General features: G+C 45.4%; 1 protein-coding gene across 1 annotated transcript in view; it reads right to left on the minus strand.

Moving 5' to 3' along the window:
• The window catches only part of cdhr5b (cadherin-related family member 5b), a 177,436-nt gene that overhangs the window by 145,631 nt on the left and 8,712 nt on the right, over positions 1-23,093 (minus strand). The window contains exon 2 of the mRNA XM_059976391.1: positions 296-468. Coding sequence (XP_059832374.1) covers positions 296-468 — 173 coding nt within the window. The remainder of the gene's footprint in view (positions 1-295; positions 469-23,093) is intronic.

The raw sequence follows: 23,093 nt of genomic DNA on the forward strand, positions 1-23,093 counted from the left end.
GAGAAACACACATACAGAGTCACAAACAATGATATGCACATACACAAACACATTTCAACAGATGCACAGAAACACATGTAGGCACATAGACGCAGAAACACATGGTCTGGTGCCTCACCCTCCTCACCATCTGGACTGTCTGAAGGTCTTTTTCAGAGTTTTTCTCTCCAGATCAGTTTAGGTGCTTGTCAACGTGGACACTATGCATCTCCCATTTCCCTGTGACTCTCTAGACCACAACCAAACCTGTTCACTGTCTGGCATGAGTCTCCGTTGACTGCTTTTTGGTATGTACCTCGAAATCCAGAGATCTTGATAACCGCAATGTGTCTCCATCCACGTAGACTATCTGAGTGCCGTTCTGTGGCAAGATGGAGATGGGCTGTTTCGTTATTGTGATATTACTGATCACTTGGCCCGGGGGTTTATTCTCCTCCACTTCAATCAGTAACTCAGGAACACAACATTCTGAAGGAGCAGAAACAAGTTCCAGTCAGACAAACCACTTCCACTGCAGTTGCTGAACATCTGCATAAATAACTAAAAACACCCAGGAGGTCAGGTAGCATTCATGGAGAGAGAAACAGCTCCCTGGCTTCCTACCTTCCTCCCTTTCCCCCCTGCAGGCTCCACATTCCAGCAAATGCCCAGGAGGCCGGGCAGTATCTGTACAGAGAGACATAGCTCCCCAGCTTCCCTACAGAATCTGAGTCACACATCCCCACCCTCACCTCCTCCACTTCCCTTTCAGCACCACAGCTGCAGAGGGCTGTAGACTCAGTCAGATCCATCATGAGCACAACCCCCCAATTATCAAGGTCATTTCGATAGGCGATGCCTCAAGGCGGTGGTATCCATCACAAGCCAGGACTCCACCTTTGGTCATTACCACCATGAGGGCGGACGTACAGGAGCCTGAAGACACACACGTAATGCTTTAGGAACTGGTTGCATCACCGTCTGGTCTGGGTTGACTCAGAATCAGAAAAGCTGCAGAGGGTTTTGACTCAGTCAGATCCATCATAGGCACTAGACTCCCCAGCATCGAGGACATCTTCAAAAGGCGACTCCTCTAAAAGGTGGTATCCATTGTTGGGGACCCCCGACAACCAGGACGTGCTCTCTTCTCATTGCTCCCATCAGGAGTTTGGAGACACACACTCAATGGATCAAGAAAAGCTTCTTTCCTTCCACCATCAAATTTCTGAATGGACAATGAACCCATGAACCACCTCACTACTTTGATCTCTTTTTACACTATTTATTTTTATGTCTTGTCATAACCTACCCTACTCACTTTCCACCTATGACCGTGTGGCTAAGTACAGCTCCAACACCATTTACAAGTTTGCTGATGACACCACAGTTGTGGGCTGTACCACAGGAGGTGATGAATCAGCATACAGGAGGGAGATTGAAAACATGGCTGAGTGGTGTCATAACAACATCCTCTCACTCAATGTCAAGAAGACCAAGAAACTGACTGTAGACTTCAGGAGAGAGAAACCAGAGGTCCATGAGCCAGTACACACTGGAGGATCAGAGGTGGAGAATGTCAGAAACATTAAATTCCTGCATGTTACGATCTCAGAAGTCCTGTCCTAGACCCATCAGATAATTGTGAAAAAAGCATGACAGTGCCTCTACTTCCTCAGGAGTCTGGGAAGATTCGGCATGTCATCAAAAACTTTGGCAAACTTCTACAAATGTGTGGTGGAAAGTGTGCTGACTGGCTGTATCAAGTCAAGTTACTTTTTATTGTCATTTCAACCATAACTGCTGGTACAGTACACAGTAAAAAGGAGGCAACATTTTTCAGGACCATGGTGCTACATGAAACAATACAGAAACTACACTGAAACTATGTAAAACAACACAAAAACTACACTGGACTACAGACCTACACAGGACTACATAAAGTGCACAAAACAGTGCAGGCATTACATTAAATAATAAGCAGCACAATAGACACAATAGAGGGCAGTAAGTTGGTGTCAGTCCAGGCTCTGGGTATTGAGGAGTCTGATGGCTTGGGGGAAGAAACTGTTACATAGACTGGTCATGAGAACCCGAAAGCTTCGGTGCCTTTTGCCAGATGGTGGGGAGAGTATTTCAGCCTGGTATGGGAACACCAATGCCTTTGAGCAGAAAATCTTACAAAAGGTAGTGGATTTGGCCCAGTACATCATGGGTAAAGCCCTCCCAATCATTGAGCACATCTACGTGAGAAGCGGCATCCATTATTAGAGATCCTCACCATCTAGGCCATGCTCCTTTCTTCTGCTGCCATCAGGTAGAAGGTACAGGAACCTCAGGACTCACACCACCAGCTCCAACAGCAGCTACTACTTCTCAACCATAAGGCTCTTGAACAAAACAGGATAACTTCACTCATTTAATGACATTTTTATCTCATTATTTCATGCTCTTGTCATTTTTGCTATCTGATTTCTGAATGGACATTGAACCGATGAACAATACCTCACTACTCTGTATTTCTGCTTTTACACCATTTCATATATACATACTTACTGTAATTCATAGGTTTTTTTATATTATCATGTATTGTATTATACTGTTAACAAATTGCAATGTTAACAAATTTCACAACATATTCCAGTGTTATCAAATCTGATTCTGATCCTGATGATCATGTTGCAGTGCTTTCTTGTTGCTGTTTGGCATGATTTGTTAGGTTTGGTTGTGTGTGAGGAGCTTTGAATGACTTCCCTGCTTTCTGTGTTTCGTGGCTCTCTGGAGAACACAAAACTCAGAGATGATTACTGCATACAGAATCAGGTTTAATATCACCGGCATACATCATGAAATTTATTATCCTTATATTGAATAAGTAGTGCAAATAAAAGGAAATAAGCAGTGTTCATTCAGAAATCCAATGGCAGGGGCGAAGAAGCTGTTTTGAATTGCTGAGTGTGCGCTCATTGTGGTAACAATGTGAGGAGTGCAAGTCCTGGGTGGGGAGGGGGCTCCTTAACAATGGACACTGCCTTTTTGAGGTACCACTTCTTACAAAAGTCTTGGATGCTGGTGTTGACTAACTTAACAACTCTTTGTAGCTTACTTCGATCCTGTGCAGTAGACCCCCTCCCTTCATACCAGTAGGTGATGTAGCCTGTCAGAATGCTCTCCACAGTGTCAGTAGAAATGTTCAAGTGTTTTAGATGACAAACCACATCCCCCCAAAGTCCTAATGAAATATAGCCACTGTCTTGCCTTCTTTATAGCTGCATCGATATGTTGGGACCAGGTTAGGCCCTCAGAGATATTTGCACCCAGGAACTTGAAATTTCTCACTCTCCACTTCCGATCCCTCTATGAGGATTGGTTCATGTTCCCTCATCGTATCCTTCCTGATGTCCACAATCAGCTCTTTAGTCTTACTGATGCTAAGTGCAAGGTTGTTGCTGCAGCACCACTCCAGTAGCTGGCATATCTCTCTGAGATTCCGCCAACAATGGTTGCATCATCAGCAAATTTATAGATTATATTTGATCAGAATTGTTTCTTAACTGTTGAACTAGCCCTCCACAAGTTATATCTTCTTTTTTACAGACCTGGGTCGCTAGACTTGAATCCCACAGATCTCCCTCACAGCAGACTGCAATCCTCCTGATTTATCCATGGGTAGTACAGTCAGTTCTCAAGAGCACACACTCATCCACGCAAGCTTTAAAGAAGTTGGTGACATATTCATTCAGATCCAAAGATGAATCCCTGAATACAGTCCAGTCCACCGATTCAAAGCAGACCTATTGGCACTCCTGTGCCTCCCTTGTCCATTCCTTCTTCTTCCCCACTGTTGGTGCTGCAGTCTTCAGTCTCTGACTTTTCTCAGGGAGTACAAGTACAGCCAGGTGATCAGACTTTCCAAACTGGGCGTGATAGCACAGTAAACATTTTGGATGCTGGCATAACAGTGGTCCGGCATGTTGGTTCCTCTGTTACTACAAGTGTTTTGTTGGAAATGATTATTAAGAGACATTTTCAAGCTGGCCTGTTTAAAATCCTGCAGAATGATGGGAAAGGCATCAGGACAGGCAGATAGACAGATACTTCATTGATCCCGAAGGAAATTACAATGTCCCAGTAGCATTACTAGTGCACAGATATGCAAATAATAGAAGAGGAGTAAGAAAGAATGAAAATAAGTTACCTCAAATTGTCAAACAGGAGGGGGTCGTCATTTCCCTGGCTATAGGTCGACTCATTATGGAGCCTTATGGAATGGGCCGACGACGATGGTGGTGGAGGCGGATACATTAGGGTTTTCTAAGAGATTCCTGTACAGGTACATGGAGCTGAGAAAAACAGAGGGCTATGGGTAATCTGAGGTAATTTCTAAGGCAAGGACATGTTTGGCACAGCATCATGGGCTGAAGGGCCTTTATTGTGCTGTAGGTTTTCTATGATTCTATGTCTAACATACTAAAAGCTTTTTTAAGTGTATAAAAGGTAAAAGAGAGTTGAAGGTAGGTATAGGACCAATACAAAATGACACTGGAGATATTGTAATGAGAGATGCAGAGATGACAGGGGAACTGAATGCTTATTTTGCATCAGTCTTCACAGTGGAAGACATTTGCAGAATACCAGACATTCAAGAGTGTCAGGTGTGGTGAACTACGTGTGCCTGTCTGGACACACCCCCTGCTGACTGCTCCTGTGGCTCCTCCCACAGGCCCCTGTATAAAGGCGATTCAGGTCTAATCCTCTGCCTCATTCTCCAGGATGTAATATGATGGTCACTCACTGCTGGTTCCTTCTTCAGTCAATAAAAGCCGATATCTCGCCTTACGTCTCAGTGTGCATCATCAGGGAACTGAGGTTTGTGCAGTGAAAGTTATGACTGAGAAGGTGCTCAGAAAGCTTAATAGTCTGAGGGTGGATAAATCTCCTGGACCTAATGGAATGCACCCTCGGATTCTGAAGGAAGTAGCTGGAGAGATTGTGGAGGCATTAACTATGATCTTTCAAGAATTGCTAGATTCTGGCATTGTACTGGATGACTGGAAAATTGCAAATGCTATTTAAGAAGGGTGGGAAGCAGCAGAAAGGAAACTGTAGACCTTTCGGCTTGACATCAATGGTTGGGAAGTTGTTGGAATTGATTGTTAGAGATGAGATTACAGAGTACCTGGAGGCACATGACAAGATAGGCCAAAGTCAGTATGGTTTCCTGAAAGGAAAATTCTGCCTGACTAACCTACTGCAATTTTTTGAGGAAACTACAAGCAGGGTAGAAAAAGGAGATGTAGTAGATGTAGTGTTCTTGGATTTTCATATAAACATAAAAAGATTGAAAAACTACAGCACAATACAGGCTCGTTGGCAACAGTGTTGTGCTGAACATGTACGTACTTTAGAAATTACCCTGGGTTACCAAAATGAGCTCTATTTTTCTAAGTTCCATGTACCTATCCAGGAGTCTCTTAAATGATCCTATCATATCTGCCTCCACCACCATTGCCAGCAGCCCATTCCACGCACTCACCACTCTCTGTGTAAAAAACTTACCACTAACATCTCCTCTGTAGCTACTTCCTAGCACCTTAAAACTGTGCCCTTTCGTGCTAACTATTTCAGCCCTGGGGAAAAAGCCTCTGACTATCCACACGATCAATGCCTCTCATAATCTTGTACACTTCTATCAGGTCACCTCTCATCCTCCGTCACTCCAAGGAGAAAAGGCCAAGTTCACTCGACCTATTCTCATAAGGCATGCTCCCCAATCCAGGCAACATCCTTGTAAATCTCCTCTGCACCCTTTCTATGGTTTCCACATCCTTCCTGTAGTGAGGTGACCAGAAATGAGTGCAGCACTCCAAGTGGGGCTGACCAGGTTCTTATACAGCTGTAACATTACCTCTCAGCTCTTCAACTCAATCCCATGGCCAATGCACCATATGCTGCTTTAACCACAGAGTCAACCTGCACAGCAGTTTTGAGTGTCCTATTGACTCAGACCCCAAGATCTTTCTGATCCTCCACACTGCCAAGAGTCTTACCATTAATACTATATTCTGCCATCATATTTGACCTACCAAAATGAACCACCTCACACTTATCTGGGTTGAACTCCATCTGCCACTTCTCCTCCTAGTTTTGCATTCTATTGATATCCTGCTGTAACCCCTGACAGCTCTCCACACTTTCCACAAAAGGGACGGGTTGCACTTGAATCCCAAGGGGACCAATATCCTGGTGGGGAGGTTTGCTAAGGCAATTGGGGAGAGTTTAAACTAGAATTGCTGGGGGGTGGGAACCGAACTGAAGAGATGGAGGAAGAGGCAGCTAGTTCACAAATAGAGAAAGCTTGGAGACAGGGATGATAGGCAGGTGATCAAGAAGGAATGTACTCAGACCGATGGTTTGAGATGTGCCTATTTTAATGCAAGGAGTATTATGAACAAATCGGATGAGCTTAGAGCATGGATCAGTACTTGGAGCTGTGATGTGGCCATTACAGAGACTTGGATGGCTCAGGGACAGGAATGGTTACTTCAAGTGCCAGGCTTTAGATGTTTCAGAAAGGACAGGGAGGGAGGCAAAAGAGGTGGGGGTGTGGCACTGTTGATCAGAGATAGTGTCACGGCTGCAGAAAAGGAGGAAGTTATGAAGGGATTGTCTACGGTGTCTCTGTGGGTGGAAGTTAGGAACAGGAAGGGGTCAAAAACTCTACTGGGTGTTTTTTATAGATCACCCAATAGTAACAGGGACATCGAGGAGCAGATAGGGAGACAGATTCTGGAAAGGTGTAATAATAATGGTGGGAGATTTTAATTTCCCAAATATCGATTGGCATGTCCCTAAAATGAGGGGTTTAGATTGGGTGGAGTTTGTTAGGTGTGTTCAAGAAGGTTTCTTGACACAATATGTAGATAAGCCTACAAGAGGGGAGGCTGTACTTGATCTGGTATTAGGAAGTGAACCTGGTCAGGTGTCAGATCTCTCAGTGGGAGAGCATTTTGGAGATAGTGATCACAATTCTAACTCCTTTACCATAGCATTGGAGAAGGATAGGAACAGACAAGTTAGGAAAGCATTTAATTGGAGTAAGGGGAAATATGAGGCTAACAGGCAGGAACTTGGAAGCATAAATTAGAAACAGATGTTTTCAGGGAAATGTATGGCAGAAATGTGGCAAATGTTCAGGGAATATTTGCATGACATTCTGCATAGGTGCGTTCCAATGAGATTGGGAAAGGATGGTAGGGTACAGGAACTGTGGTTTACAAATGCTATTGTAAATCTAGTCAAGAAGAAAAGGAGAGCTTATGAAAAGTTCAAAAAGCCAAGTAATGATAGAGATCTAGAAGATTATAAGGCTAGTGGGAAGGAGCTCAAGAAAGAAATTAGGGGAGTCAGAGGGCCTTGGTGGACAGGATGAAGGAAAACCCCAAGGCATTCTACAAGTATGTTGAGCAACAAGATAAGATGTGAGAGAATAGACCCAATCAAGTGTGATGGTGAAAAAGTGTGTATGGAATCAGAGGAGATAGCAGAGGTACTTAATGAATACTTTGCTTCAGTATTCACTATGGAAAAGGATGTTGGCGATTGTAAGGATGACTTACAACGGACCGAAAATCTTCAGCATGTAGATATTAAGAGAGAGGATGTGCAGGAGCTATTGGAAAGCATCAAGTTGGAAAAGTCACCGGGACCAGATGAGATGTACCCCAGGATACTGTGGGAGGTGAGGGAGGAGATTGCTGAGCCTCCAGCATCATCAATGGGGATGGGAGAGGTTCTGGAGGATTGGAGGGTTGTGGATGTTATTCCATTATTCAAGAAAGGGAGTAGAGATAGCCCAGGAAATTATAGACCAGTGAGTCTTACTTCAGTGGTTGGTAAGTTGATGGAGAAGTTCCTGAGAGGCAGGACTTATGAACTTTTGGAGAGGCATAATATAATTAGGAATAGTCAGCAAGACTTTGTGAAAGGCAGGTCATACCTTATGAACCTGATTGAATTTTTTGAGGATGTGAGTAAACACATTGATGAAGGTAGAGCAGTAGATGTAGTGTATATGGATTTCAGCAAGGCATTTGATAAGGTACCCCATGCAAGGCTTATTGAGAAAGTCAGGAGGCATGGGATCCAAGGGGAAATTGCTTTGTGGATCCAAAACTGGCTTGCCCACAGAAGGCAAAGAGTGGTTGTATATGGGTCATATTCTGCATGGAGGTTGGTGACCAGTGGTGTCCCTCAGGGATTAGTTTTGGGACCCTTACTGTTCAAGATTTTTATAAATGACTTGGATGAGAAAATGGAGGAATGGGTTAGTAAACTTGCTGATGACACAAAGGTTGGGGGTGTTGTGGATAGTGTAGAGGGCTGTCAGAGGTTACTGTGGGACATTGATAAGATGCAAAAATGGGTTGAGAAGTGGCAGATGAAGTTCAACCCAGATAAGTGTGAGGTGGTTCATTTTGGTAGGTCAAATATGATGGCAGAATGTAGTATTAATGGTAAGACTTTTAATGGTAAATGGTAAAAATTATACAGAGGATGGTGAGAGGCTGCAGAGGGATATAGAGGTTAAGTGAGTGGGCCAAGGTCTGGCAGATGGAATACAACATTGGTAAATGCGAGATCATCCACTTTGGAAGGAATAATGGAAGAGCAGATTATTATTTAAGTGGTGAAAGATTGCAGCATGCTGTTGTGCAGAGAGACTTGGGAGTGCTTGTGCATGAATTGCGAAAAGTTGGCTTGCAGGTACAACAGGTTATTAAGAAGGCAAATGGAATGTTGGCCTTCATTGCTAGAGGGATTGAATTCAAGAGCAGGGAGGTCATGCTGCAACTATACAGGGTACTGGTGAGGCCGCACCTGGAGTACTGTGTGTAGTTCTGGTCTCCATACTTGAGGAAGGATATACTGGTCTTGGAGGCGGTGCAGAGGAGGTTCACCAAGTTGATTCCAGGGATGAATGGGTTAACCTATGAGGAGAGATTGAATCACCTGGGACTATACTCTCTGGAATTCAGAAGAATGAGAGGGGATCTTATAGAAACATACAAAATTTTGAAAGGGACAAGTAGGAAAGTTGCTTCCATTGGTAGGTGAAACTAGAACTAGGGGACATTGCCTCAAGATTCTGAGGAGAAGATTTAGGACGGAGATGAGGAGAAACTGTTTTTCCCAGAGAGTGGTGAATCTGTGGAACTCTCTGCCCAGGGAACAGTTGAGGCTTCTTCACTAAATATATTTTAAAAACAGTTAGATAGGTTTTAACATAGTAAGTGAAGTAAGGGTTATGGAGAAAGGCAGGTAGATGGAGCTGAGTTTATGGACAGATCAGCCAGGATGTTATTGAATGCCGGGGCAGGCTCGATGGGCCGGATGGCCTACTCCTGCTCCTATTTCTTAAGTTTTTATTTTCTTATGACTCTTGGCAATGTGGAGGATCTTCGGGATCTTGGGGTCCAAGTCCATAGGACACTCAAAGTTGCTGCACAGATTGACTCTGTGGTTAAGAAAGGATACTCTGCATTGGCCTTCATCAATTGTGGAGTTAAATTTAGGAGCCGAGAGTAATGTTGCAGCTATAAAGGACCTTGGTCAGACCCCACGTGGAGTACTGTGCTTAGTTCTGGTCGCCTCACTACAGGAAGGATGTGGAAGCCATAGAAAGGGTGCAGAAGAGATTTACAAGGATGTTGCCTGGATTGGGGAGGATGCCTTATGAAAATAGGTTGAGTGAACTCGGCCTTTTCTCTTTGGAGCGACGGAGGATGAGAGGTGACCTGATAGAGGTGTATAAGATGTTGAGAGGCATTAATTGTGTGGATACTCAGTGGCTTTTTCCCAGGGCTGAAATGGCTGCCACAAGAGGACACAGGTTTAAGGTGCTGGGGAGTAGATACAGAGGAGATGTCAGGGGTAAGCTTTTTACTCAGACATTGGTGAGTGCTTGTATTGGGCTGCCAGCAACAATGGTAGAGGTGGATATGATAGGGTCCTTTAAGAGACTTTTAGATAGGTACATGGAGCTTAGTAAGATAGAGGGCTATAGGTAAGCCTAGTAATTTCTGAGGTAGGGACATGTTCGGCACAACATTGTGGGCCGAAGGGACTGCATTGTGCTGTAGGATTTCTATATTTCTATGTTTCGTGAAAGGAAAGTCCTGCCTGACTAAACCTACTGTAATTTTTTGAGGAAATTACAAGCAGTAGGAGATGTAGTAGATGTGGTGTACTTGGATTTGCAGAAGGCCTTTGACAAGGTGCCACACAGGAGGCTGCTTAGCAAGATAAAATCCCATAGAATTACACGGAAGTTACTAGCGTGACTGGAGCATTGGCTGGTTGGCAGAAAACAGAGAATGGGAATAAAGGGATCCTATTCTGGCTGACTGCCAGTTACCAGTGGAGTTCCACAGGGGTCGGTTTTGGGACCAGTGCTTTTTACAATGTATGTCAATGATTTGGACTATGGGATTAATGGATGTGTGACTAAATTTGCCGATGATACAAAGATAGGTGGAGGAGTGGGTAGTGTTGAGGAACCAGAGAGCCTGCAGAGAGACTTAGATAGTTTAGGGGAATGGGCAAAGAAGTGGCAAATGAAATACAATGTTATAAAGTGAATGCTCATGCACTTTGGTGGAAGAAATAAACAGGCAGACTATTATCTAGATGGAGAGAGAATTGAAAATGCAGAGATGCAAAGGGACTTAGGAGTCCTTGTGCAAGATACCCTAAAGGTTAACCTTCAGGTTGAGTTGGTAAAAGGCCTGAACAATTTAGATATGGCAAAGTTGTTTCCCTTGGTAGGGGAGTCTAGGACAAGAGGGCACAAATTCAAGATTGAAAGACGTTCATTTAGAACTGAGATGTGGAGAAATTACTTTATTCAGAGGGTGGTAAATCTGTGGAATTCTTTTGCCACAAGCGGCTGTGGAGGCCAAGTCACTGAGTGCATTTAAGGCAGAGGTAGATAGATTCTTGATTAGCCAGGGCATCAAAGTGTTTGTGGAGAGGGCAGGGGATTGGGTATGACTGGAATAATTGGATCAGCCATGATTGAATGGCGGAGCAGACTGGATGGGCCAAATGGCATACTTCTGCTCTAATATCTTACGGTCTTATGGTCTAACTTTGACAATATCCTCTGATTGTATTGAGGAAGAGAGCGAGACCACTTTCCCTCTGGAGCAGTGAACAACAGGACACTGCACACAAACACCTTATCCGGCTGCAGCGAGAGATCCACCACAGCGGTGAGCAAGAGTTGGGTCCGTGCTGAACCCACGCTCACGTCAAGCTTTCAATCTTCCTTGATGCTTTAATCATTGAAATTAAGTCAATCATGGTCTCTAAGCTCAAAGGCAGCTTGTACTCACCTCCAGGCATTTACCCAGAGGCAGTAAAGTGCTAGGTCACTCAGTTGATCTCCAAACTGTCAATGGCAAGTTCCAACAGTTCCAAACACATTTAAGATAAAAAGTAGATGTAAAAGAAGTGAAATAAGCAGTTTCCTGGATGATCTGAAAGATGTTGCCAGCAGAAGCATTGTACGCTGCCACCATCTTGACCAGTGAGGGATTTATAGGGGTCATTATGGCAGTTACTTTACACAAAGAGCGATGCGTATTTACAACGAGTTGCCAGAAATAGTGGTTGATATGAACACATTAGTCACATTGAAAAACCATCCAGATCAGTACATGGAGAGTAAGGATTTAGAGGGGGCTTGGGGAAAACATGAACAGCTGGGACTCACTCACTGGGCAACACAGTCAGCATGTGGACAGGCCAATGAGAGAAAGGCCATATTACATTTCATACAAGGCAATGCACCTGGCTTATGTCCAAATAAGGGTGATGGGCTTAACAACAAGTTGACATATATCTTGGTGGGTTATTGTTTCAGAGAAAATGACCACAGCTCCCTGGCCTCTACCATAGCCTTGGAGAGAAACAGGAACAGACAGTACTTAATTGTGGGATGGGGGACAAATTATGATCCGATCAGGCAGAAACTTGGCAGCATAAACCGGAAATGGATGTCCTCAGGAAAATGCACAATGGAAAAATGGAAATTATTTTGGGAGCACTGAATGGGATTTTCTATTTGAGACAGGGAAAGGATGATTGGGTGAAGGATTAATGGATCAAGAGATGTGGAATATCAAGTTAGGAGGAAGAATGAAGCCAACAGTACTTGAGATTTAGCAAGAATCAGCCTGAGTGTTAAGGGGTAGCCAGGAAGGAATGCAGAAATGGGCCTGAAGAGATAGAAGGGAAAATGAGAAGGCCTTGGCTCATAGGATTAACAAAAACACTAAGTTGTTTTACACACTCATGAAGAGAGAAAATGAGATTGAGTGTAGGGCCAATCAGCGATAGAAGAGGAAATGTATGCCTGGAGTCAGAGGAGATAGGGGAGGCCCTTACTGAGCACTTCGCCAGTGGCCAGAACATTAATGAATGTGAAGCCAGTGTAGAACAGGCTGATGTGCTGCAACACACAGAGTATGTGTTGGAACCTCTGTAAACAATAGAATAGAGAAGACCCCAGGGTCGGACTAGATACACCTAGGTCACTACAGGAAACAAGGGAAGAGATTGCTGCCTCTTTTTCAATCATCTTTGTACCTTTACTGCCATAGGGGTGATTGGAGAGTGGCAAATGTTATTATTTTGTTTAAGAAAGAGAATAGGGATGTTCCTGGGAATTTGATATCAGTGTGTCTTGCTTCAGTGATGGGTAAACTATTGGATTCTTAAAGAACAGCATTTATGAGCATTTGGAGAACCATAGACTGAAGAGGGATAGTTAACATGGCTTTGTGAGGGGCAGGTTGTGTCTCACGAGTCTGAAAGAATACTTTGACCAGCAGCCAAACCAGACATCGGATGATTGGAGAGGAGGGATTTCAGTCAGATCCGCTGCTCGAGGATCGAAGGCAAGAGTGGGTCGCAGCAGCATAATAGAGCTTTGACCTGTGACCAATCGGCTTGTGGGATTGATTAGTAAAAGCAAAGTAAAGGAAGGCAGGGGCAAGCTCAGTGGTCATTGTGCAGTGACCATTGTCCGAGTGGACAGAGTCAGAATGGTGATCTAGAGGGTTTAGCTCTTCGAGGCTTCACTCAGAGAAAGCAAAGGAAAGAAAAGCTCAAGTTGTTTTTATTCTCGTTTTTATATCCACTCAGCTAGGACAGTAGGGATGCCAGGCAAGATAGCTGGATACTCCTCTTATGGGATGTGGGAAGGCAGGGAGATGAAATCGTGGATAAACTAAATAAGTATTTTGCATTAGTCTTCCCCGTGGGAGACACCAGCAGCATGGCAGAAGTTCCATGTGTCAGGGGTCGTGAAGTGTGTGAAGTTACCATAACTAGAGGGAAGGTTCTTGGGAAACCGCAAGGTCTGAAGGTAAATATGTCACTTGGACCAGATGGTTACACCCTAGAGTTCTGAAAGAGGAGGCTGCTGAGATTGTGGAGGCATTAATAATGATCTTTCAAAAATCACTAGATTCTGGAATGGGTCTGGAAGACTGGAAAATTGCAAATGTCACTCCACTCTTCAAGAAGGTAGAGAGGCAGAAGAAAGGAAACTATAGGCCAGTTAGTCTGACCTCAGTGGTTGGGAAGATGTTGGAGTCAGCTATCAGGGATGAGGTCTCAAGGTATATGAAGGCACATGATAAATAGGCCACACTCAGCATCGATTCCTAAAGGGAAATCTTGCCTGACAAATCTGTAGGAATTCTTTGAAGAAATAACAAGCAGGGTAGACAAAGGAGAATCGATTGATGTTGTGTACTTGGATTTTCAGAAGGCCTTTGATAAGGTGTCACACATGAGGCTGCTTATCCCCTCCCCCACCCCTTGATCTTTCCCCTTACTGGTTTTTCACCTGGCACCCACCAGCCTTCTCCTTCCCACCCTCCCCCCACCTTCTTTATAGGGCCCTGGCCCCCTCCCTCTTCAATCCTGATGAAGAGTCTTGGCCGGAAACGTTGACTGCTCGATTCCACAGATGCTGCCTGACCTGCTAAGTTCTTCCAGCTTGTTTGTACGTGTTGCTTTGACCACAGGATCTGCAGTGTACTTTGTGTAGGCTGCTTAACAAGCTACGTGCCCATGGTATTAAAGGAAAGATTCTAGCATGGGTAAAGCAGTGGCTGATTGGCAGGAGACAAAAAATGGGAATGAAGGGAGTCTTTTCTGGCTGGCTGCCAGTGAGTAGTGGTGTTCCACAGGGGTCTGTGTTAGGTCTGATTGTTTTTATGTTATATATCAATGATTAAGATGATGAAATTGATGGTTTTCTTGCAAAGTTTGCAGACAATATAAAGATAGGTGGAGGGGCAGGTAGTTTTGGGGAAAGATCTTATGGTCTTTGAGACAGTGATGAAGAAGGTTTACGAAGGTCAAGCAGTAGATGTGGTATACATGGACTACCAACTTAGAGGAGTACATGGCATCAGTGTCCAGCTATATCAGCAAGTGCATCGATGATGTCACTAAGTCCAAGACCATCACTACATGCGCTAACCAGAAGCCATGGATGACTGCGGAGGTGTGTGCACTGCTGAGGACTTGTGACTCCACCTTCAGAAAAGGTGACAAGGCAGCCCTAACAACAGTGAGAGCCAAACCATCCCAGGCCATCAGAGAGGCCAAGCGTGCACACACCCAGCGAATCCACAGCCACTTCCAGGACAGCGACGACACTCGGAGCATGTGGAAGGGCATTCGGGACAACATCACCTGACTGTGCGGGTGATGCCTCCCTCCCAGATGCGCTGAACAACTTCTATGCTCATTTTGAGGTGGAAAATGACATGGCAGCGAGGAAGTCCACCCCTCCTTCGAATGACCAGGTGCTGTGTCTCACCGTGGCCAATGTGAGAAGAACCCTGTGCAAGGTCAACCCATGGAAGGCTGCTGGACCAGACAATATTCCTGGCAGAGAGCTTAGAGGATGTACAGACCAGCTAGCAGATGTTCTCACTGACATCTTCAACATCTCCCTGACCAGCACTATTGTTCCAATGTGCTTCAAGGCCACCACCATCGTCCTTGTGCCGAAGAAGTCTTCAGTGTCCTGCCTCAATGACTACCGTTCCATTGCACTCACATCCATCATCATGAAGTTACTTGAGAGTCTTGTCATGAGGCAAATCAAGACCTTGCTGCCCCCCTCACTGGACCCCCTGCAGTTTGTGTACCGTCCCAACCGTTCATCAGACGATGCCATTGCCATCACCCTCCACCTGGCCCTAACCCACCTGGACAAAAAAGACACGTACATTCGAATGCTGTTCATAGATTTCAGTTCAGCATTCAACACAATCGTTCCTCAGAAACTGATTGGAAAGCTGAGCCTACTGGGCCTGAACACCTTCCTCTGCAACTGGATCCCAGACTTCCTGACTGGGAGACCTCAGTCAGTCCGGATTGGAAGCGGCGTCTCCAACACCATCACACTGAGCACGAGGGTTCCCCAGGGCTGTGTGCTCAGTCCACTGCTGTTCACTCTGTTGACCCACGACTGTGAAGCAATACACAGCTCAAACCACATCATCAAGTTCACCGATGACATGACCGTGGTGGGTCTCATCAGCAAGAACGACAAGTCAGCTTACAGAGAGGAGGTGCAGCGGCTAATGGACTGGTGCAGAGCCAACAACCTGTCTCTGAACATGAACAAAACAAAAGAGATGGTTGTTGACTTCAGGAGGGCACGGAGCGACCACTCCCCGTTGAACATCGACGGCTCCTTGGTAGAGATCATTAAGAGCACAAAATTTCTTGGTGTTCACCTGGCAGAGAATCTCACCTGGCCCCTCAATATCAGCTCCATAGCAAAAAAAGCCCAGCAGTGTCTCTACTTTCTGCGAAGGCTGAGGAAAGTCCATCTCCCACCCCCCATCCTCATCACATTCTACAGGGGTTGTATTGAGAGCATCCTGAGCAGCTGCATCACTGCCTGGTTTGGAAATTGCACCATCTCAGATCTCCCTGCAACGGATAGTGACGTCAGCTGAGAAGATCATTGGGGTCTCTCTTCCCACCTTTACAGACATTTACACAACAAGCTGCATCCACAAAGCAAACAGCATTATGAAGGACCCCACGCACCCCTCATACAGATTTTTACATAGAACATAGAATATTTCAGCACAGTACAGGCACTTTGGCCACAATGTTGTGCCGACCCTCAAACCCTGCCTCCCATATAACCCCCGACATTAAATTCCTCCATATACCTGTCCAGTAGTCTCTTAAACTTCACTAGTGTATCTGCCTCCACCACTGACTCAGGCAGTGCATTCCACACACCAACCACTCTCTGAGTAAAAAACCTTCCTCTAATATCCCCCTTGAACTTCCCTCCCCTTACCTTTAAGCCATGTCCTCTTGTACTGAGCAGTGGTGCCCTGGGGAAGAGGCACTGGCTGTCCACTCTGTCTATTCCTCTGAATATCTTGTATACCTCTATCATGTCTCCTCTCATCCTCCTTCTCTCCAAAGAGTAAAGCCCGAGCTCCCTTAATCTCTGATCATAATCCATACTCTCTAAACCAGGCAGCATCCTGGTAAATCTCCTCTGTACTCTTTCCAATGCTTCCACATCCTTCCTATAGTGAGGTGACCAGAACTGGACACTGTACTCCAAGTGTGGACTAACGAGAGTTTTACAGAGCTGCATAATTATATCGTGTCTCTTAAACTCTATCCGTCGACTTATGAAAGCTAACACACCATAAGCTTTCTTAACTACCCTATCTACCTGTGAGGCAACTTTCAGGGATCTGTTGACATGTACCCCCAGATCCCTCTGCTCGTCCACACTACCAAGTAAACTGCCATTTACTTTGTACTCTGCCTTGGAGTTTATCCTTCCAAAGTGTACCACCTCACACTTCTCTGGGTTGAACTCCATCTGCCACTTCTCAGCCCACTTCTGCATCCTATCAATGTCTCTCTGCAATCTTCGACAATCCTCTACACTATCTACAACACCACCAACCTTTGTGTCGCCTGCAAACTTGCCAACCCATCCTTCTACCCCCACATCCAGGTCGTTAATAAAAATCACGAAAAGTAGAGGTCCCAGAACAGATCCTTGAGGGACCCTACTAGTCACAACCCTCCAATCTGAATGTACTCCCTCCACCACAATCCTCTGCCTTCTGCAGGCAAGCCAATTCTGAATCCACCTGGCCAAACTTCCCTGGATCCCATGCCTTCTGACTTTCTGAATAAGCCTACCATGTGGAACCTTGTCAAATGCCTTACTAAAATCCATGTAGATCACATCCACAGCACTACCCTCATCTATATGCCTGGTCACCTCCTCAAAGAACTCTATCAGGCTTGTTAGGCATGATCTGCCCTTCACAAAGCCATGCTGACTGTCCCTGATCAGACCATGATTCTCTAAATGCCCATAGATCCTATCTCCAAGAATCTTTTCCAACAGCTTTCCCACCACAGACGTAAGGGTCACTGGTTTATAATCACCTGGACTATCCCTGCTATCTTTTTTGAACAAGGGGACAACATTCACCTCCCTCCAATCCTCCGGTACCATTCCCATGGACAACGAGGACATAAAGATCCTAGCCAGAGGCTCAGCAATCTCTTCCCTCGCCTCGTAGAGCAGCCTGGGGAATATTCTGTCAGGCCCCGGGGACTTATCCATCCTAATGTATTTTAACAACTCCAATACCTCCTCTCCCTTAATATCAACATGCTCCAGAACATCAACCTCACTCATATTGTCCTCACCGTCATCAAGTTCCCTCTCATTGGTGAATACCGAAGAGAAGTATTCATTGGGACCTCACTCACTTCCACAGCCTCCAGGCACATCTTCCCACTTTTATCTCTAATCGGTCCTACCTTCACTCCTGTCATCCTTTTGTTCTTCACAGAATTGAAGAATGCCTTGGGGATTTCCTTTACCCTACTCACCGAGGCCTTCTCATGACCCCTTCTTGCTCTTCTCAGCCCCTTCTTAAGCTCCTTTCTTGCTTCCCTATATTCCTCAATAGACCCATCTGATCCTTGCTTCCTAAACCTCATGTATGCTGCTTTCTTCCACCCAACTAGATTTTCCACTTCACTTGTCACCCATGGTTCCTTCACCCTACCATTCTTTATCTTCCTCACCAGGACAAATTAATCCTTAACATCCTGCAAGAGATCCTTAAACATCGACTGCATGTCCATAGTACTTTTCCCTGCAAAAACATCATCCCAATTCACACCCACAAGTTCTAGCCTTATAGCCTCATAATTTGCCCTTCCCCAATTAAAAATTATCCTGTCCTCTCTGATTCTATCCTTTTCCATGATAATGCTAAAGGTCAGGGAGCGGTGATCACTGTCCCCCAGATGCTCACCCACTGACAGATCTGTGACCTGACCCAGTTTGTTACCTAATACTAGATCCCCTTAGTCAGCCTGTCAACATACAGTGACAGGAATCCATCCTGGACACACTGAACAAACTCTGCCCCATCTAAACCCTTGGAAATAATCAAATGCCAATCAATATTAGGGAAGTTAAAGTCACCCATGATAACAACCCTGTTATTTTTACTCTGTTACGAATGTGACGCAACTCTGAGGGGCCAAAGGGTACAAAGTCGCCCCCTCCTTTTTGAGAATCGCAAGATCGCTATTAATTCGGGTCTGGGACCCAGGAAAAGAGAGAGAGACACGCAGAATACACAGGGTTTGGAATGTGTCCTGACCTCAGCGAAACGGAACCCCTGATAACGGCCATTTCCTCTTGGAGACGGAATTGTGTATTGAGTACTGTACTATTCGTTGAAACCCCTCAGGGGACAACCAGAGTGGGCTGGTTGAGGGATTGCATCATCCCAACCTGATTGACATCTGAGACCTCCTGAGTAAGGATAAAAGAGGGTCTGGGGAACAACCCCTTTAGACGCACCAGGAGAAACGCTAGAAATTCCGTGACAGTGTTTAATAGCGACAGCTGGTGGGGGCTCGTGTGCGTCCTCCCTTGCCAGGGTGGCGGGCTCATCACGGAAGAACGGTTTAGCTAAAGGAGAGGCCACAAGTGAACGGCCACACCAACGAGACTCTGACGGATCGAAATCATAAAAGGAAAGCCTGCAAGTTTCTCCAAATCTCTCTCTCTCTCCAACCATTGCAACACAGCGGTCCCCAAAGGCTGCAGCCTGCATGACCTGAGTGAACTTTATATTTCCATCGGACAATACATTATCCCCTAGACAACGATAGAGCTTATTCCTTATTGATTATTATTATACCCGCACTTTTAGATTTAGTATTGATGACGTATATTATCTGTATATTTGCATTGATATTATTTTTGTGTATTTTTATTAATAAATACTGTTAAAAGCAGAATCATCAGACTTCAACGGACCTCTCTATCTTTGCTGGTAAGTGACCCAGTTATGGGATTCGTAACAGCACCTTTCCAAAATCTGCCTCCCAATCTGCTCCTCGGTATCTCTGCTGCTACCAGGGGGCCTATAGAATACCCCCAGTAGATTAACTGCTCCCTTCCTGTTCCTGACTTCCACCCATACTGACTCAAAAGAGGATCCTGCTACATTACCCACCCTTTCTGTAGCTGTAATAGTATCCCTGGCCAGTAATGCCACCCATCCTCCCCTTTTCCCTCCTCTCTATCCCTTTTAAAGCACTTAAATCCAGGAATATTGAGAATCCATTCCTGCCCTAGTGCCAGCCAAGTCTCTGTAATGCACTACATCATAATTCCATGTATGTATCCAAGCTCTCAGTTCATCACCTTTGTTCCTGATGCTTCTTGCATTGAAGTGCACACACTTTAGCCCTTCTACCTTACTACCTTTACACCCTTTATTCTGCTTCTCTTTCCTCAAAGCCTCTCTATATGTTAGATCTGGCTTTACTCCATGCACTTCTTTCACTGCTCTATCACTCTGGGTCCCATCCCCCTTGCAAATTAGTTTAAACCCTCCCGAACCATGCTAGCAAACCTACCAGCAAGGATATTGCTCCCCCTCTCCCCCTCTCAGGTGCAACCCATCCAATCTGTACAGGTCCACCTTCCCCAGAAGAGATCGCAATGATCCAAAAATCTAAAACCCTGCCCCCTGCACCAACTCCTCAGCCAGGCATTCAACTGCCATCTCCTCCAATTCTTACCATCACTATCACGTAGCACTGGCAGCAATCCTGAGAACGCCACCCTTGAGGTCCTGTTCTTCAGCCTTCTGCCTAGTTCCGAAACTCACACTTCAGGACCTCATCCCTCTTCCTGCCTATGTCATTGGTCCCAACATGTATCACGACTGCTGGTTGCTTTCCCACTCGTACCAGGATGTCATGCACCCAGTCGGAGACATCCCAGACCCTGGCACCCGGGAGGCAACAAACCACGTGGGTTTCTTTCTCACGTCCACAAAATCTCCTGTCTGCTCCCCTGACTATAGAGTCTCCGATGACGACAGCTCTCCTCTTCTCTGTCCCATCCTTCGGCACCACAGGGTCAGACTCAGTGCCAGAGGCCCTGCCACCGTGGCTCACACCTGGTTGGTCATCCTCACCAACAGCATCAGGACGGTAAACTTATTATTCAGGGGAATGGCTACAGGGGTGCTCTGCACTACCTGTCTACTCTCCTTCACTTCCCCCCTCGGACTGTCACCCAACGACCTGATTCCGGCAGCCTAGGTGTGACTACCTCCCTGTAGCTCTCACCTATGACTGCCTCATTCTCCCTTATGAGTCGAAGGTCATCCAGCTGCTGCTCCAGATTCTTCACACGGTCTTCCAGATCACCTAGCCCAGGGGTCGGCAACCTTTACCACTGAAAGAGCCATATGGACCCGCTTCCCACAGAAAAGAAAACACCGGGAGCCACAAAACCCATTTGACATTTAAAATGAAATAACACTGCATACAACGGTTTTTTTGCCTTTATGCTATGTATAAACAAACTATAATGTGTTGCATTTATGAAATCGATGAACTCCTGCAGAGCAAACGAAATTACATTTCTGCATGCAACAAAAACATTTTGAACTCCGAAAAAAAGACGTTGGGTTGAAGGTTACTACATCGTTAGCCTATCTTGGATCGAAAAATTAAAATAAATCGTGCACTGGCGGGTGTCAGGCATTGGCAGTGGTGATGTATATTAAGAGCGATAAAAACATGTTGTAGCGGTGTGCTGCACGCAGCGCTAAAATAACGACACAGAGTGGGTAAACTGCAGTCAAAGATAACTTTATTCAAACTACACAGCTTTGCTTTTAAGCCTCTCTCAACCTGCCCCCCGTGGGCACGGATGCTCCAAAAGACTCGTACTCACAAACCCCCGTAGGCTATCACCCTTAGCCGGAACGCTGGCAAATTGTGAGCCGGTTCGGATGTGGCAGGAAATGGGTCGCCACAACGTTTTATTTAGATTGTACAAGATCACCATAATCTTCAAATTTAGAATTACATTTCAAAAACTAACAAACTAACATAAAATACATTTTAATTAAATACTCATCAGTTATTTTCCAAAGCCACAGGGAGTCGCAGCACAGAGTTGAAAGAGTCACATGCAGCTCCGGAGCCGCGGGTTGCCGACCCCTGGCCTAGCCGCAAGAACTTCTGGCAGATGTGACTCTGCGGGAGAGGGGCATTCCCCCAAGACTGCCACATCTCACAGGAGAGGCACATCACCATCTCAGCAGGCATTGTAAAGACTAACTGGGAACAAGCTCATCCTCTGCCTCTTCTCGTCGAAGCCTCTCGAGTCAAAGCCTCAAATCTCCACTCCTTCACTGGCCCACTCACTCACTGGCCAGCTTTCCACTCTCCCTTCTGCTATCTGGCAAAAGGTACCGAAGCATTTGGGCTCTCACGACCGGACTATGTAACAATTTCTTCCCCTAAGCCATCAGACTCCTCAACACCCAGAGTCTAGACTGGCACCACTTAACTTACTTAACCCTCTACTGTGCCTATCGTCTTGTTTATTATTTATTGTAATGTCTGCACTGTTTTGTGCACTTTATGCAGTCCTGGGTAGGTCTGTAGTCTAGTGTAGTTTTTTCTGTGCTGATCTTACATAGTTCAGTGTAGTTTTTTAAAATTGTTTCATGTAGCACCATGGTCCTGAAAAACGTTATCTCGTTTTTACTGTGTACTGTACCAGCAGCTATGGTCAAAATGACAATAAAAAGTAACTTGACTTGACTTGATTTCTGTAAGACATTTGAGTAGGTTCCACATGATAGGCTCATTCAGAAAGTCAGAAGGCATGGGATCCAGGGAAACTTGTCTGTGTGGGTTCAGAATTGGTTTGCCCATAGAAGGCAGAGGGTGGTTGTGGATGGACGGGTTAGTGACCAGTGATGTTTTGCAGGGGTCTGCTCTGAGACCCCTGCTCATTGTGATCTTTATAAATGACTTGGAGGAGGAAGTGGAGGGGTGGGTTAATAAGTTTTCAAAGGACACAAAGGTTGGTGGTGCTATGGATAGTGTAGAAGATGTTGTAGGTTACAATGGGACATGGCAGAATCCAGAGCCAGGCTATGAAGTGGCAGATGGAGTTCAATCTGGAAAAGTGAGTCACTTTGGAAGATTAAATATGAATGCAAAGTTCAGGATTAATGATAGGATTCTCAGCACCGTGGAGGAATCCCGTCCATAGATTCCTCGAGATTGACACACAAGTTGATAGGTTTGTTAAAAAGGCTTATGGTGTGTTAGGCTTACATAAAACCACGGTCAAAGCACACTTGTAGTACCATGTTCAGCTCTGGTCGCCTCACTATAGGAAGGCCATGGAAGCTTTTGAGAAGGTAGAAAGGAGATTTACCAGGATGCTGCCCGGACCTGAGAGTATGTCTTAGGTGGAAAGTTTGAGTGAGCTTGGGCTTTTCTCTTTGGAGCAAAGGAGGATGCAAGGTGACTGATGTGTAGAAGATAAGAGGCATAGTTGGAGTATATATTCAAATGCAGAGGAATGGCAGGCTCCCCTCTAGGGATGGCAAGCAGTGGTTATAAATAGAGTTCCAACAAAAGATTGGTGGCTCTGCTGAGTAACACAGTGAGAT

The sequence above is a fragment of the Hypanus sabinus genome, chromosome 7, assembly GCF_030144855.1.
Source record: "Hypanus sabinus isolate sHypSab1 chromosome 7, sHypSab1.hap1, whole genome shotgun sequence".
Classification (NCBI taxonomy): domain Eukaryota; kingdom Metazoa; phylum Chordata; class Chondrichthyes; order Myliobatiformes; family Dasyatidae; genus Hypanus; species Hypanus sabinus.